At 45.5% G+C, this 13877-nt stretch overlaps 1 protein-coding gene across 5 annotated transcripts in view; it reads right to left on the reverse strand.

The window, feature by feature from the left end:
* Nucleotides 1-13877, reverse strand: part of LOC125956945 (uncharacterized) — a 72850-nt gene that overhangs the window by 19387 nt on the left and 39586 nt on the right. For all 5 annotated transcript variants that reach the window (XM_049689247.1, XM_049689249.1, XM_049689251.1 and 2 more), the window contains exons 3-4: nt 8154-9052; nt 5118-5307 (exon numbers count right to left, since the gene is read on the reverse strand). In XM_049689247.1, coding sequence (XP_049545204.1) covers nt 5118-5307; nt 8154-9052 — 1089 coding nt within the window. The remainder of the gene's footprint in view (nt 1-5117; nt 5308-8153; nt 9053-13877) is intronic.

Raw genomic sequence — 13877 nt, forward strand, 5'->3', positions numbered from 1 at the left:
CGTTGCAGCAAAACCTCGCGATATTGGTTCGCTGCTCGCACACACAACGTCAAGTGGACCACCTCCTCCACGTCATCGCTCAAATACTCCACAAACACCCAATTAAAGCGGGTGATAGCCTGGCAAGAGATGCTGCTGCTGCTGCCTTGACGTGCCGAGGCATGCACGCCCCCTCCACCTCCCACAGGTGTACAATCAGCCATTACTACTACGCTGCAAAAAGCGGAAAAAACACAAATGGAATGCCACAATCCAGGGCGATTGTAACGGTGCAGTGTTTTCCGATCATTTTGGGAATTTCCCGAACATCAGTGGTGGTTGCCAGCCGGTGATCGGAATGACCGGATGAGTGCATCCACCACTAGTTAACGCTTCAATTCGCTCGCCATTATGCATTCCACCAGATTTCCTACTTCTGAATTTCGCACACACCCACACGCAGAGCATTGATCGTAGGATGACGTAAGTACTCTGCCAGCCAACCAACGGCTCGTTAAAGCATTTTCTCACACTTTAGCCAGCAAAATGGATGTGATAGCGATAGCTTAGGAGAATGTTGACGATGACATCTGGGAGGAGAAACTCTGTGCACCTGCCTAAATAGCATTCAAATAACGCAGACGGAATCGGAAGGCGGCCTACTTGATGTCACCTTAAAACCACCACCCCTGTCTCTCTTTCTCTCTCTTTCGGTTGACGTTTTGTCAAACAACAAACCAACCACAGTGCTAGAAGAGTGGCAGTGACGTCATCCGCCCAGATTACACTATTGCGTGGCGCACTGATCTAGGCAGGCTTTGTTGATTTTATGACAACGAAAATGGCAGTTAAATTAAAAAGAAGTGAAATTTTCTTTTAAAAGCGATTTTAAATTAAGAAAGACATGACCAAACAACTCTGCCATTTTGTGCTGCTTCCAATCGGTTTGCTCGTTTGCAATGATTTATTTGATTACACGAACATAAACCATGCTCCATGTCTGAATGCGTTGATAGATTTAACCAAAAGAGTTACATCTATGATTAAATGTTCAATATCTCAATTAAAAACTATTAAAAAAATCTCTAACAAATCGTTGAACTATTTTATCGAGATTATTTAAACAAAATCCCGTGCAAAGGATTACATTTATCCAAATGTGGATTCCAAATCGAAATATGTTATGACAGGTACATGACATCTTTAAAAGAAAAGTTGCGTCATTCTTTTGCTTCTGGATCTATCAGAAGCAAACTATAGACACAAATTCAAGTCACAGCCTCCTTATACAAAATACTAGCGGTTTATGTAGGTGCTAGGCCTTCTCAGATGGTTATTTAATGTCCATTGAAACAATTTTTTTTTTTGCTAAATATAATTTGCCTTTAAAAGCGAATTCGCCATTATCGCATCACCGGTGCAGCAACCCGGGGGTTGGCTACGACAAGTGCAGCTGTCTCAGATCTCGAATTGCAGCTAAAATGTATTGTTGCTCGGTCAACAATCATCAACCAGTGTGTGTCAGGTCATAAAACGGGCAGTGAGCGAACGAGTTGTTAGCGATAATATAAATTGTAAATAGCCCCGCTTATCACTACTCTCTGTCTCGCTCCCTGCCTCTGCGCGTCACAAACCAACCCCTTCTCTAGTGGACCGCGTGAATCGAGCGAGCAAATAATTACTCGGCCTACCCTCCCCACCACCACCATCACACATCTCTCAAAAGTCTTCCTCATCTTATCTGGCGTTCGGAGAAACAAACCGAACGACGGCAGCAGCAGCAGCAACAGCACTTGTGTGCAACAACCCAAAGCTTGAGCTTCCCTTATCTCGCCTCGAGTAACGTCGAGAGGGGGTGGGGAAGGGGAAGGATTGTCAAATTAATGGCAATGAAACACCATGTTAAGCCCCCGGTTGACGTATTGTCCACAGTTTGCCGCTCGAAATCAACTAAATTGTGTCCGAAAAGGTGTGTCCGAAAACGCAACCCTGAAAACGCTGATTTACTACTGCGCGCTGGAAAATGGAAACATCATAAAAGCATAATTGCGACATGCTTGTTTCTTTCAGTCAGTCAGCTCACAGCCTCACTTGGAACAAACGAGAAACTGTCGGATGTAACGAGCGAGAGGAAAGAAAAAAAAAGGGAAGGAAAACTCATTACAGATTCTGTCGAGTGACCACTGCTGGAGCACGTGTGTTACCTCCATCCCTTTTTTCCTCAGTCAACCATTAGCACACACACGCTACGTATGTGCAATTACGCGAAAGAGAAGCGAACACGTTATCAGCATCAGCGGTTCACACACAGTGGACACGGAGGGGCCAAATACGATTTGCGATAGTTTATCAACGGCATACCGGGAGCACGGAGTGGTGCTAGGCAGAAGAAGGAGAAGAAGGAAGAGAAGGGTATTACATCAGATTGTCGATTGGAAGTTTGGATGCCTCGTTTGTAGGTTAACGGTGTACGATGGTGGAACGAGGCATTTACATACTCAAAGGGCTGCTGGAAAGCGAGAGTAGATAGAGCAATCGCTGGTGGTGCAAGAGACGCACGTACACCCCTCGTCTACTCGAAACTCGATTAGAAACGAGAGATTGAAAGGGTCGAAGCAACAGCAGCAGCAGTTGGTTTTATCAGTAAATGGAGTAAAAGACGTACGCACGTGTTTGTCTCGGTGAAATCATTTGATCAACACAAAAGTATCTTCATACAAGATGATTTAATGACGTCTTGGGAAAGATAATTGTTTTGTCAATTATGAGGATTGTGCTAGTATGCAAGGGATTATCACATATTTGTGAACATTCTTTGCCCCAAGTAAATCATTCTATATTACTGATGTTCATCGTAAAAAATCTCAAACAGCTTTTCTATCGAATAACATGCAAGAGAAGATTGCGGATCTGACCACAGGGGGCATATGCATAACCACTACACACGTAGGTTCTCCCCTCAGTAAGGCAAGTGATTCAATGACAATCGGAACTCCTCCTAGTGGTACGATGCGATAGGGAAATGAACACAACATTTATTCAACTAAAAGGAAACTAATTTGTTCTAGGAATTAATCCGTTCGATTTTATAAATCGTTACTAGACTTATTGACATGCGTTTGAACACCATTTTAAAAGCTATGACTCATAGCATTAACATCCTCAAATAATGACTTTCAATGAACAATATGTTGAGCCCAATTTTACAATTTATGTACAATGAAAAATGGCAGCAAATGTCTCACAAAACCCGAACGAATTACATCACAAGTAGAAAATGTAATAATTTGCTCAAATGTCAATGTCTAGGCAAGTAGTGATTAACAATCTATCAATGTTTTAGCAGTCACACCAGAGCATAACCGAAATAAGGAGGACATTCCCATAATTACATACACATTAATGATTCCAATGTTTCCGCATCCAACAGCCACAAAAACACCGCACATGATGCATATTACCGGTGCGCTTTACAAACATCAAACGAAACCTGATATAACAAAGGAAACGATCTAATACCCCCTTGGCGCACTAATAGGAAAAGGGGGAGGATGGTGGTGGGTGGTTGGGTGGTTCTGTTCACGGTCCAAGAACCAACTTTATATATCCGCTACATAAGCAAAGAGTTGCGGCGAGCGAAGCCAAAGGAAGCTGGCCTAGAAGAACCACGAGAGACCAACACACACAGAGAGCGAGAGAGATAGAGAGCCAAAGAGAGTGAGAGAGAGCGATTGAAGCCCCACAAAAACCGTCCTTCGATCACATTTTCTATTCCGAAGCAAGACCACCACCAGCCAGCCAGCCAGCAGCTTCCCTCCGAGCAGCTTGCACCATTTTCGGCGCACCGTTTTAGCGCTCCCCGATTGTCGCCCTCCAACATCATCATGCTGCTGGTGCTGCTGCTGTTGTTGCTGGTTGAGCATTAGCCATGGTTTAGGACAGTATACCACGTGTGGAAGGCGCACTGGCTGGTGGTGCGGTCCGTATGGCGTTGGATGAAATTTCTTTGGCAACATGTTTACTTGGCTAACTCTCGGATGGGCCCGGGACGGAAATGGGGAAGGCGATACCCGGCTGATGTGTCGCGCAGAGAGCAGGTGAAGAACAGACGACTAGCCTTCTCTCTCGCGCGCTGATTCAATCTGCTTCTCATATGCTCTCATGAGCCCGGAACGGGGAGCCAACGAAGCACATACATATGTGTGTATTCGGCCGACCCCCGGGGGGAGGAGGGAGGCTGCCACCAGCAGAGAACTGGTAGTGGTGTGGTGTGGTGGTGGTGATGGGTTTGATTGGAAATTGTTTTGACCAAACGGAGAGCAGCGCGATCCGTCGTTTGAATGCGAAATAGGGCCGGAGAGATGAGCAACGGCCCCATTATCAACACACACACAAACCAACAACATGCAAATACCTATGCTCTCTTCTCATCCTCCTATTAGTTCGACTAACCAAATGGAAGGTTATTTTATATTAACAAGATTATCACCCAAAGGGGTGCAGAGGAATGATTGCAACAGAATTTCGATTCGTATCGTATCGATCGGTCTCGAGAAGTGTGTGCTAATATAGGTGCTTTAACGAGAGAGCTTACACCATAACGCACCTAAAGCCACCGGACAGTGGAGAGCCCCTCCGGACGAAAGCATACATTGTGGATAATTTCTTAATTACTTGCTGCGTAATGCAATAACCAATAAGCAGCCAGATTGAAAGTGTGACTGAGAGAGAGAGAGAGAATAAAGCAACTCACAAAAGCTTAAAAAGCCCCATACTGTGGAGCCTGTTTCAAAAACTCGTTTTGATCCAACCGAACGACACAGCCTGCTGCTGCTGCTACGACAGTGTCGGAATCCACTGTCCAACACGACCGCCTCACACACACACACACCCTCGATATGCTTTCAATGCTTAATGCATGGCATTAAATTTGAACATTTCATCATGAAAAACGAATCACGTAGGGGTGTGGTAGTGGGTACAGTCATCGAGTGGCGGTCACACACCAGCGGAGCATCCGAAATACACCAACCCACCCGGGGGGAGAGGACTTTAGCAGCATCTCGATTTGATTGGAAAATAATTCAAGAATTCCGCTTCAATCTCTCGACACTCTCGATGGGCGCACATTTACTTACCTCGCCATGACAGTTGCGACCGAGTGGTGTGTTTTCCGGCAGGAAGTAGAGCCGCAGGGCTATCAGCAGACACTGCTCGTTCCGGTCCCGCCATACCATGCGCAGCTCGGCCAGGCACGCTATCGGTGAGTCGGACCACGGTCGTACCGGAATGCAGTCGCCAAGTGCCAGCACCAGCGGCCGCAGGTTGCTGCAACGAAACAAAAAAAAAAAAAGAAACGGTGAGAGAAGCAAAGCAAGGGTGAGTTGAAACGATCGTAGCATGCCGCGTGAGGAGAGATATCGGGGCAAATGTTGACCGTTTGCCCTTTTGGTACGACCGCTGGCTGGTGTGCCTTTGCCCTCTCACGAGTGCTGGGTATCTAGCCGGCGAAACCATGCGTACGGACAATAATTCTTAAGCTTGTAAGCTGTATGTTTCAATTTTTACATTATTTTTATTACATGTACATGATACCTAGATCTCTGGAGGTACTGTGCGTAAATACCATTATTAACTTGGTTGGTAACCATTAAACTTGCACAGATCGAACTTGTAACGAGGGAAATTTATTTTAATTGTATCTGTTCATCATGAATTCCAGCAGTAAACAAAAAACTTCAACCATTTATAATGCCGCACCATTTGTTCATAAAAGCATTTACTTTCTTTTATGTAATAAATAATTAAAGTAGGAAACCCTATCTTAACACAAACCGCACCGTATTGATAATAACTAAGTAAAAGATACGAATAAAATTGAAAAATAGATTCAAACTTGTTTCAATGTTTCGAACAAGTGACTGAGGTGTTGGGAAACCTATTAGAATATACTTAATGTGATAAAAAACGGTTATTGTAAACCTTTTGACGAAATGACATTTTGTCATTGTTGGTCTTTTTAAGGAATTCAGAAAAATAACAAAAGTTTGATATTTTCATTGCATATTTACGAACTTTCAAAACTGTCAAGGGCAACATTTTTCAATTACGAATTCGCAGACTTGAATAAAAAAAAAATTGTTTAAAACCATATGAAAAATTTTGTAAAATTTAACGTATAATAAACCTTTCCTTTCGAAGGAAGGAATTTCTCAAAGTTCATGGACTCGAAAATCAAACAAAAATGTTATAGTTTTTTGTCAAAATTATCAAATTGGATGAGTATGAGATATTTCTTTAAGTTAAACCCTTGCTTTAAGCGCATTAAATAACGTAATACGTGTCTAGCAATCATGCGCAAAACGTACCGACTCTTCAGGAAATAATATGAACATTTCCCTCCAAAAACCCTCCGGCAACTCGCATTCAATCGATTTCCGCCGCCGCCGCCATCATCATCAACATCATCACCATCAGCAGCAGCAGCATTAAATTGTACCGGAATGATTATCGAGCAAAATAGGAAAATCGTAGCACCGCGTGAGCATTTTCAATAAATCACAGAATATTGGTAACCCGGACTACTATCGACAACATTGTTGACGCGGGCTGGATGTAGGGCAGTTTTTCTTGTGCAATCTCGCTTAACCCCACTCAGTTAGCCGGCCAGCGGACCAGGCCCCATACGCCAGAGAGAACGAAACACAAGCACAAGAATCACCACCGCCATCACACGCGCGTCACACGTCGCTCTTGTGTAGAGAGAGAGAGAGACTAGCAGTTGCGACAAAGCAACTAAAAAACCGAAATTGAGGCAAAAAGGAATACAAATCGATAACCAGAGCAGAGCCAGCCCCACCCCGAACTGGGACCTATTGGATTTCGATCATGGCTTTGCCTATTTTGAGTTGAAACGAACCTAAAGAAGTTAGTGCACCCTGACCACTGCGCCACGTACGCCGCGGTCGCACCTCGTGCGTTTGGAACGAAGCATCATGATTTTGTAACAAAAATAGTTCCATGACAGACAATCTGAATCCGAGAGTTTGCGTCCTCTTTCCGTGCGTTCCATGTTGTTAATACGAGTAATTATCTTTTGCGTCTCTCAAGAGGCTGCTCAACGAATAGCAAAAATCATTCAAAATTTCTTAACCATTTTTTTACAAACCTTCAGCCTGATGCCTGATTTTGTTAACAGACATTACAAACATGTGTTTATATCAAATAACAACTTCATTAACATCCAGAGAGCATCAAACGGAAAACAATTAAAACCAAAGAATGCAAGTGTTTCTCTCTTGCTCCAAAAATGTATCATTTAACGCTTAAATGACGCAAGACAAAGAAGCGAACAACAGCAGCAACAACATAGCTAAGTGTTAGGCAGCAATTGCGTAAATGATTGGAAAATTGCAACCGCAAACGACCGCGGGAAAAAGAGGAAGAGTGCACACGCAAGCAAGCATCGCGCATCACGAACCACCACCCAACGAACTAAAACGGGGCAGAGGTTCGCAGTTCACACTCCATCCATTCCACCTTCACTACGCCACACCAAAATAGAACTATCTGCTTAAACTACGATCCGGATCCCGCACAGATGAGCTAGTTGAGCCGTTCGTTGAGCGCACCACCAGCGGCAGCAGCAGCAGAGCAAGAAAAGAAAAGGAGCGAGGTAGGAGGAAGAGCATTCGAAACCAAGCGATCTCTGGGGTGGCGGTACTCGAGAGATTGCACACTTGAGAATGTCTTTCGCACGCAGTTCGATTAGCAAATTATTGCACTCGATGAAAGGTTTAATCGGCCGGAACGGCTCTGCTCTGGCTGTCACACTCGCCAACGGCAGACAGACGGACAGACGAACGAACGAACGGACGGACGATGCTGATGCTGATGATGATGATGTTAAGGTTTATGAGAGTAGATCATCTGAATTCAAGATACGAAGGTATGGACAGCTGTGTCTACGCCTTTGGGGATCCGGCTTCGTGAGAGGCAATACATTTTAACGCATACATTGTGGACGCTACTTTGTGTTCGAATACATTCCCCTCCATCAAGGTCTTCAGTTATTTCACCGTTTTTTGTTTGCGAACCTAAAATATTCTCTTATCTTATCTAATCTGGTTTCGTACAGTCGTAAGAAATGTCGGACGACTCAAGCACTGACTTACCTCCGATCAACCGACGCCATTCCGCATAGATTGTTTTGGATGCTGCCACGAGTTCCGTTGCTACTGGCAGCATTAGCAGCATTGCCGCCACCATTACCGCCACCGGTGCTTCCGCTACCCCCATTAGTACCACCGCCCGCATCGGTAACACACTTTCGTTGCATTTGTTTCACTTTCGGTGGCGTTTGAGTGCCATTCTGTTGGCTTTTGCCACTATTGCCACTAGCATTATTATTACTACCACTGCCATTACTACAATTACTGCCACTGTTACTACTAACACTAGTACCGCTACTTCCACTATTGCTATTGCCACCATTCACATTAGCACTTTTGTGGCTTCCTTCCGCCTCACCGCCACCATCAACACTATTGCTGCGGCCACTGTCGCCGTCGCCACTACCGCCGCTCTCCTCGGCATTGCCATTGCTCACACTAACACTGCTGTCACCCCTGGGATCATTATTGTTGGTTGTGGTGCTGTTGTTGTTGTTGTTGTTGATCGGATTGGATTCATCATCCGCAGTGGCACCTTCTTCCTCAGTCTGCCGGGTTCCGCTGTGACTTGATCGGCGCCGCGTCCGTTCGGAGGAGGAGCATTCCTTATCCCCGGCGGAATCATCACTACCTCCACTGCTTCCACCGGCACTGTCAGCATCAGCACTAGTGCCGGGAATGTCGCACGTAGTGCCATTGCTGGAGGAGGTATTGCTGCCAGTGACGACCGTACTACTGTGTTCGCCGGCTTTTGACTCGACGACCGTGGTGGTCGCGTTGGACTGTGGAGCACTGCTGGCAGGGGCAGCATCAACCGTGGCACTGCTGCCCGTGCCAAACGTCACTTTAAGACCCTTGTAGAATGTGTACGAGCCATGATAGCCACAGGGTCCACCAACGACCTGAGAAATAGAGAAAACAGAAACAAGGAACAGTTAGTCTTTTGATGAATTAAAATAAACGTATAGGAATGGTGCAAGAACCCAAGAACAACAGATAGCACACAGAACATCTATAGAATTCAATCAGACACAATAATACAAGTGAATTCAAAGATCCAAGGTCACCTCTTTATTCCTCTAATAGCATAAGCAATCCATCAACAGTCAATATGGACATTGTTTATCACATCTTTCTTCCGTAATCTATTTACATTCGCATATTCTATATTGAGCTATCCGTCCACTACGGTACCAACGAGCGCTCCCAACCACCGCCAGAAGTTTCGCTTGATTGCAGGACGATTGTGTGCCGCCCGGCGCGGTACTACAGTACTTTCATTCGGATCTACTTTTCATATCCTCCTGTTCCTTAATGTCTCGTGTGCTCTCAACCATCGATTCGGCCGATTCTTCAATGGTTTGCTCCGCCGATCGACCTTCCTTCAGTATTTCATCCAATTCCTCCAAGGTCGGGAGGTCTAACCGTAGATCATCCTCTTCTGTCGATACCTCACGATTTGTTTCAATATCGATAAGCGGCGGACCTTCTGCACCGTACATCCGCGCAAAATAATCATCATCATCCGTGCGGGATTTCTCTGCCGAATCCAGCTGTGATTGCAGAAGATCCAGTGCCTGAAGTACATTGTTGTAACCGCGTCGGATCTCCTTGCGTTTCAGAAGTTTGGTGAGTGCGTCGATGAAGTACCGCTGATCGAGTCCGTTCGTCGGCGAGTAACTCTGATTGATCCATCCGATCATGCGAAGACGATCGTTACGATCGAACTCACGCGAAAATCCTTCGACGTCTGACAGTTCCTCGACTACCAGCAGGAACCTGTCGAGCTCCACCGCGATCAACTTGATGGCCGCCTTGTTGGCCGGATCCGTATTGCGAATAGGAACGGTGACTACTGTCGGTGATACTAGTGGCGCCTGTACTTGTGCTGGAAGAGTTACTACTGGTTGGACATGAACTGGCACAGGGACTCGTACTGTCACTGGCTGTGGTGTCGGCTGTACCGGAGCCGATTGCTGAATGATCACTACCGGCTGTACACGGTTGGGACGCGTTCTTCTAGTATCATCGAGATCATTTTCGCCATCAGTCACCTGCGCTTCACCCGTTAGGCTTGCTGCTTCCGCATCGAAATGAGGAACCTGCTCTGTAACGTCATTATCAGTGGCTTGCTGCACGGTTGATGCCAAAAGCTCTTCCCCGAGATTTTCGTTAAGCCATGCATTATCGTCATGATCCACTATCCCTTGGAGTTCCTCTGGTTCCTCTGGTTCACCGTCGAAAGTAAGAACGCCGATTTCCTCATCTTTGCCGTATGGGGAAGAGCTGAAAGTATGAACATTCTCGTCCTCAGGGATTATGGAATCACTTTCTCCTTCATTAGCACCGTCGATATCATGAGCACTCTCTTCATCTTGGTCTTCGAGGAGGTTGGACTCCTGGTGTTGAGCGTCATCTTCCTCGTCTTCCGTCGCTCCGTGATCTGCATCGACGACTGATTGCAATATCATATCCTCTCCGATCGCTGGTGGCACGTCCTTTTCCGTCTCTTCATGCTGATCTTCGCCGACGACTGATTGCAATATCATATCCTCTCCGATTGCCGGTAACCCCTTCACCTTTTCATCATCATCTGCGCCGTGCTCGTCGATGTAGTGCACCGGTGAGAGCTCATTCTCGTCTACAGCTGATGCTTCACCAGACTCATGCTGATTAGGCAGCTCTTCCACGGTAACCCACTTATTCTGGTTTTCTGGTATTTCATTCGAGTCATCCGGTTGCACTTCCGCACTCCAAGGTTCACCGACAGTGATGTAGCTGACCCCGTGATGTGGTTTCGGGATTGTCAACACAGGAGCAGCGATCGTGCGAACATACTGAGTACTATCGACTGCCTCCAATACTTCACGTACTTGCTCTAATTTGGCACGCTGTATTTTACCGATGACATCGTCCTTATCGTCGATCTGCAGCCCACTGCCCAGATGCTTCAAGGTTAACAGCTTACGTAGCGTTCGCACCAGTACCGGCAACAGTAACCGCTCATCGTTAGCCAGCTGTTCCTGGGCTGCATTTTTGTAGGTACCGATCCTAGTCAACACTTTCGCTCGCTTATCCAACAGTAGCGTGTGTTCCAGCTTCGTCGCCAAATCTTTCTGCATCAGAAGATTGATGGTTTGCTCGAGCGCAGTACTGCTTGGTCGAACCCAGGGATGCCGATATGCCTGGAGCACCTTCACCAGAAAGTACAGCTCGAGAAGAATGTTCTTCTCCTCCTTCAACTGCGTCAGTCCCGTCCGGACGTCATCGATTTCTTGGGACACCACCTCATACGAATTGCCAGAAGATGTTTCACTTTCACTTGTTAACTCTCGTTGTGGCTCTGATGCTCTACTATTACGGGATATTACGTAGCCGTTGGTGATTGGGCAGATAAAGTAGCAACCAAGCAAGAACAGGATGTGTTTAGCCATTTTGCAGCACTCGCTCATCCACGGCAGAACTCGCCGTGAGATGCTGTGGAACTGATGATGCTTGGGAGTGTAGTGACCTTTATATGAGGAAATCCCATATGCCACTGCACTACCTGTATCCAGACATGACGATGTAGCTATTGTTGTTGGCGAAATAGATTTGAATGTATTTATACTCAGGTAAATATATCTACCTAACAGGTAACAGCACAAACTATACTTATGTTTTAAAATGTTCCCATTAAACCCTGGAGTTCAAGTAAGCTACCTTGCTTACACTGTTCTGTCCTAAAAGCAACAACTTAGGAATCGTATCTGACAAAACCCTGTTTATCTTCAAACTTCCTTCTCTTGTTCCTCTTGATCGCCTCAAAACTATCTAACCTTGTCTATGGATAACGATCGATAGCTCTGCAACATGAAAACCTCATGCCATCGCCATTCAATTAGTTCCATCTAACTAAAGCGAATGGTTAGAATGGTGAAGGAAAGGGGAAGTAGCGAGAGACAAGCGCACGCTATTCAACCGCGTAAGTCCATCGCACGATGATATTGATCGTATTGGACAAGGTGGCGTGTATCTGTTTTTCAATGGTGATCAACCCCTTCAGTTTTCCGATGGAGGAGAACATTACGAAACCATCTATCCCAAAGACGCCCAGCCCAGTTGGTGACTCAATTTATGACAATTAGTTTCGTTTGCTGTCGCGCCGTCTGGAAACTAATGCAACCATGTTCGTTCTTCGTTGCCCAGAACGACGAAGAACTGATAATGATAGAATATGGCGTGTGTGTGTTTGCGTGTTTCATGTTAGCCAAGGGAAGGGTTGTTGTGGCACACTTTCAAAATGAAGAAAACCAAGTAACAAAACGAAAAAAACACGTTTCAACACGATGGATTGCTGCCACCCGTTGAAGGCAGAGCACCGCTGGTAGAGATCGCTTGAGCGCGATCAGAAAACTGGATTTTAAAGAGGGGCGTATCAGTTGAATTCCTCGCTCAGCGCCGGTCGTGATCTACCCCTTTGCTTTCGACTCTATTTCTAACCTACATAGGTTCTTGCAGGGTCCATTTTCTGTGACCTGTAGCTGGAGTTGCTGGAGATTCCTGATCAGGTAGCAGGGAAGGTAGAGGTACATTACTGTTTTTGGGTTTCGATAAATCGTTTTAGGACGATCAAGTGAATCGATCGAGATTGAAAATAAATGTGGATTTTTTTTAGCTGTTGTGATGGGGCTGTATATATAAGCCCTTTCTAAAAAATCTTCGAATAGGGTACAAATTGCGCATGTACTTATCAGAAACAAAAGAGAAGTATTGTAAAGATCTGGCAAGGTCTGTATTTGAATGTGAAGTAGATTGATGAGATGTATTGGAATTTAAGGTTGATGTAAGCATTCTAAAATGAAATAAAGTAACGTGTTCACACTTTTTGGACAGTTGTTTTTTTCCAAATCAAGGTAGCTTGATAGAACGCTAGGGCATTGGTTTAATGGGAACATTTTAAAATATAAGCATAGTTTGTGCTGTTTACTGTTAGGTAGCGAGATTTAACTGCATATAAATACATTCAAATCTATTTCGCCAACAACAATAGGTACATCCTCAGGTCTAGATACAGGTAGTGCAGTGGCATATGGGATTTCCTCATATAAAGGTCACTACACTCCCTAGCATCATCAGTTCCACAGCATCTCACGGCGAGTTCTGCCGTGGATGAGCGAGTGCTGCAAAATGGCTAAACACATCCTGTTCTTGCTTGGTTGCTACTTTATCTGCCCAATCACCAACGGCTACGTAATATCCCGTAATAGTAGAGCATCAGAGCCACAACGAGAGTTAACAAGTGAAAGTGAAACATCTTCTGGCAATTCGTATGAGGTGGTGTCCCAGGAACTCGACGACGTCCGGACGGGACTGACGCAGTTGAAGGAGGAGAAGAACATTCTTCTCGAGCTGTACTTTCTGGTGAAGGTGCTCCAGGCATATCGGCATCCCTGGGTTCGACCAAGCAGTACTGCGCTCGAGCAAACCATCAATCTTCTGATGCAGAAAGATTTGGCGACGAAGCTGGAACACACGCTACTGTTGGATAAGCGAGCGAAAGTGTTGACTAGGATCGGTACCTACAAAAATGCAGCCCAGGAACAGCTGGCTAACGATGAGCGGTTACTGTTGCCGGTACTGGTGCGAACGCTACGTAAGCTGTTAACCTTGAAGCATCTGGGCAGTGGGCTGCAGATCGACGATAAGGACGATGTCATCGGTAAAATACAGCGTGCCAAATTAGAG

This window comes from Anopheles darlingi, chromosome 3 (assembly GCF_943734745.1).
Source record: "Anopheles darlingi chromosome 3, idAnoDarlMG_H_01, whole genome shotgun sequence".
Classification (NCBI taxonomy): Eukaryota; Metazoa; Arthropoda; class Insecta; order Diptera; family Culicidae; genus Anopheles; species Anopheles darlingi.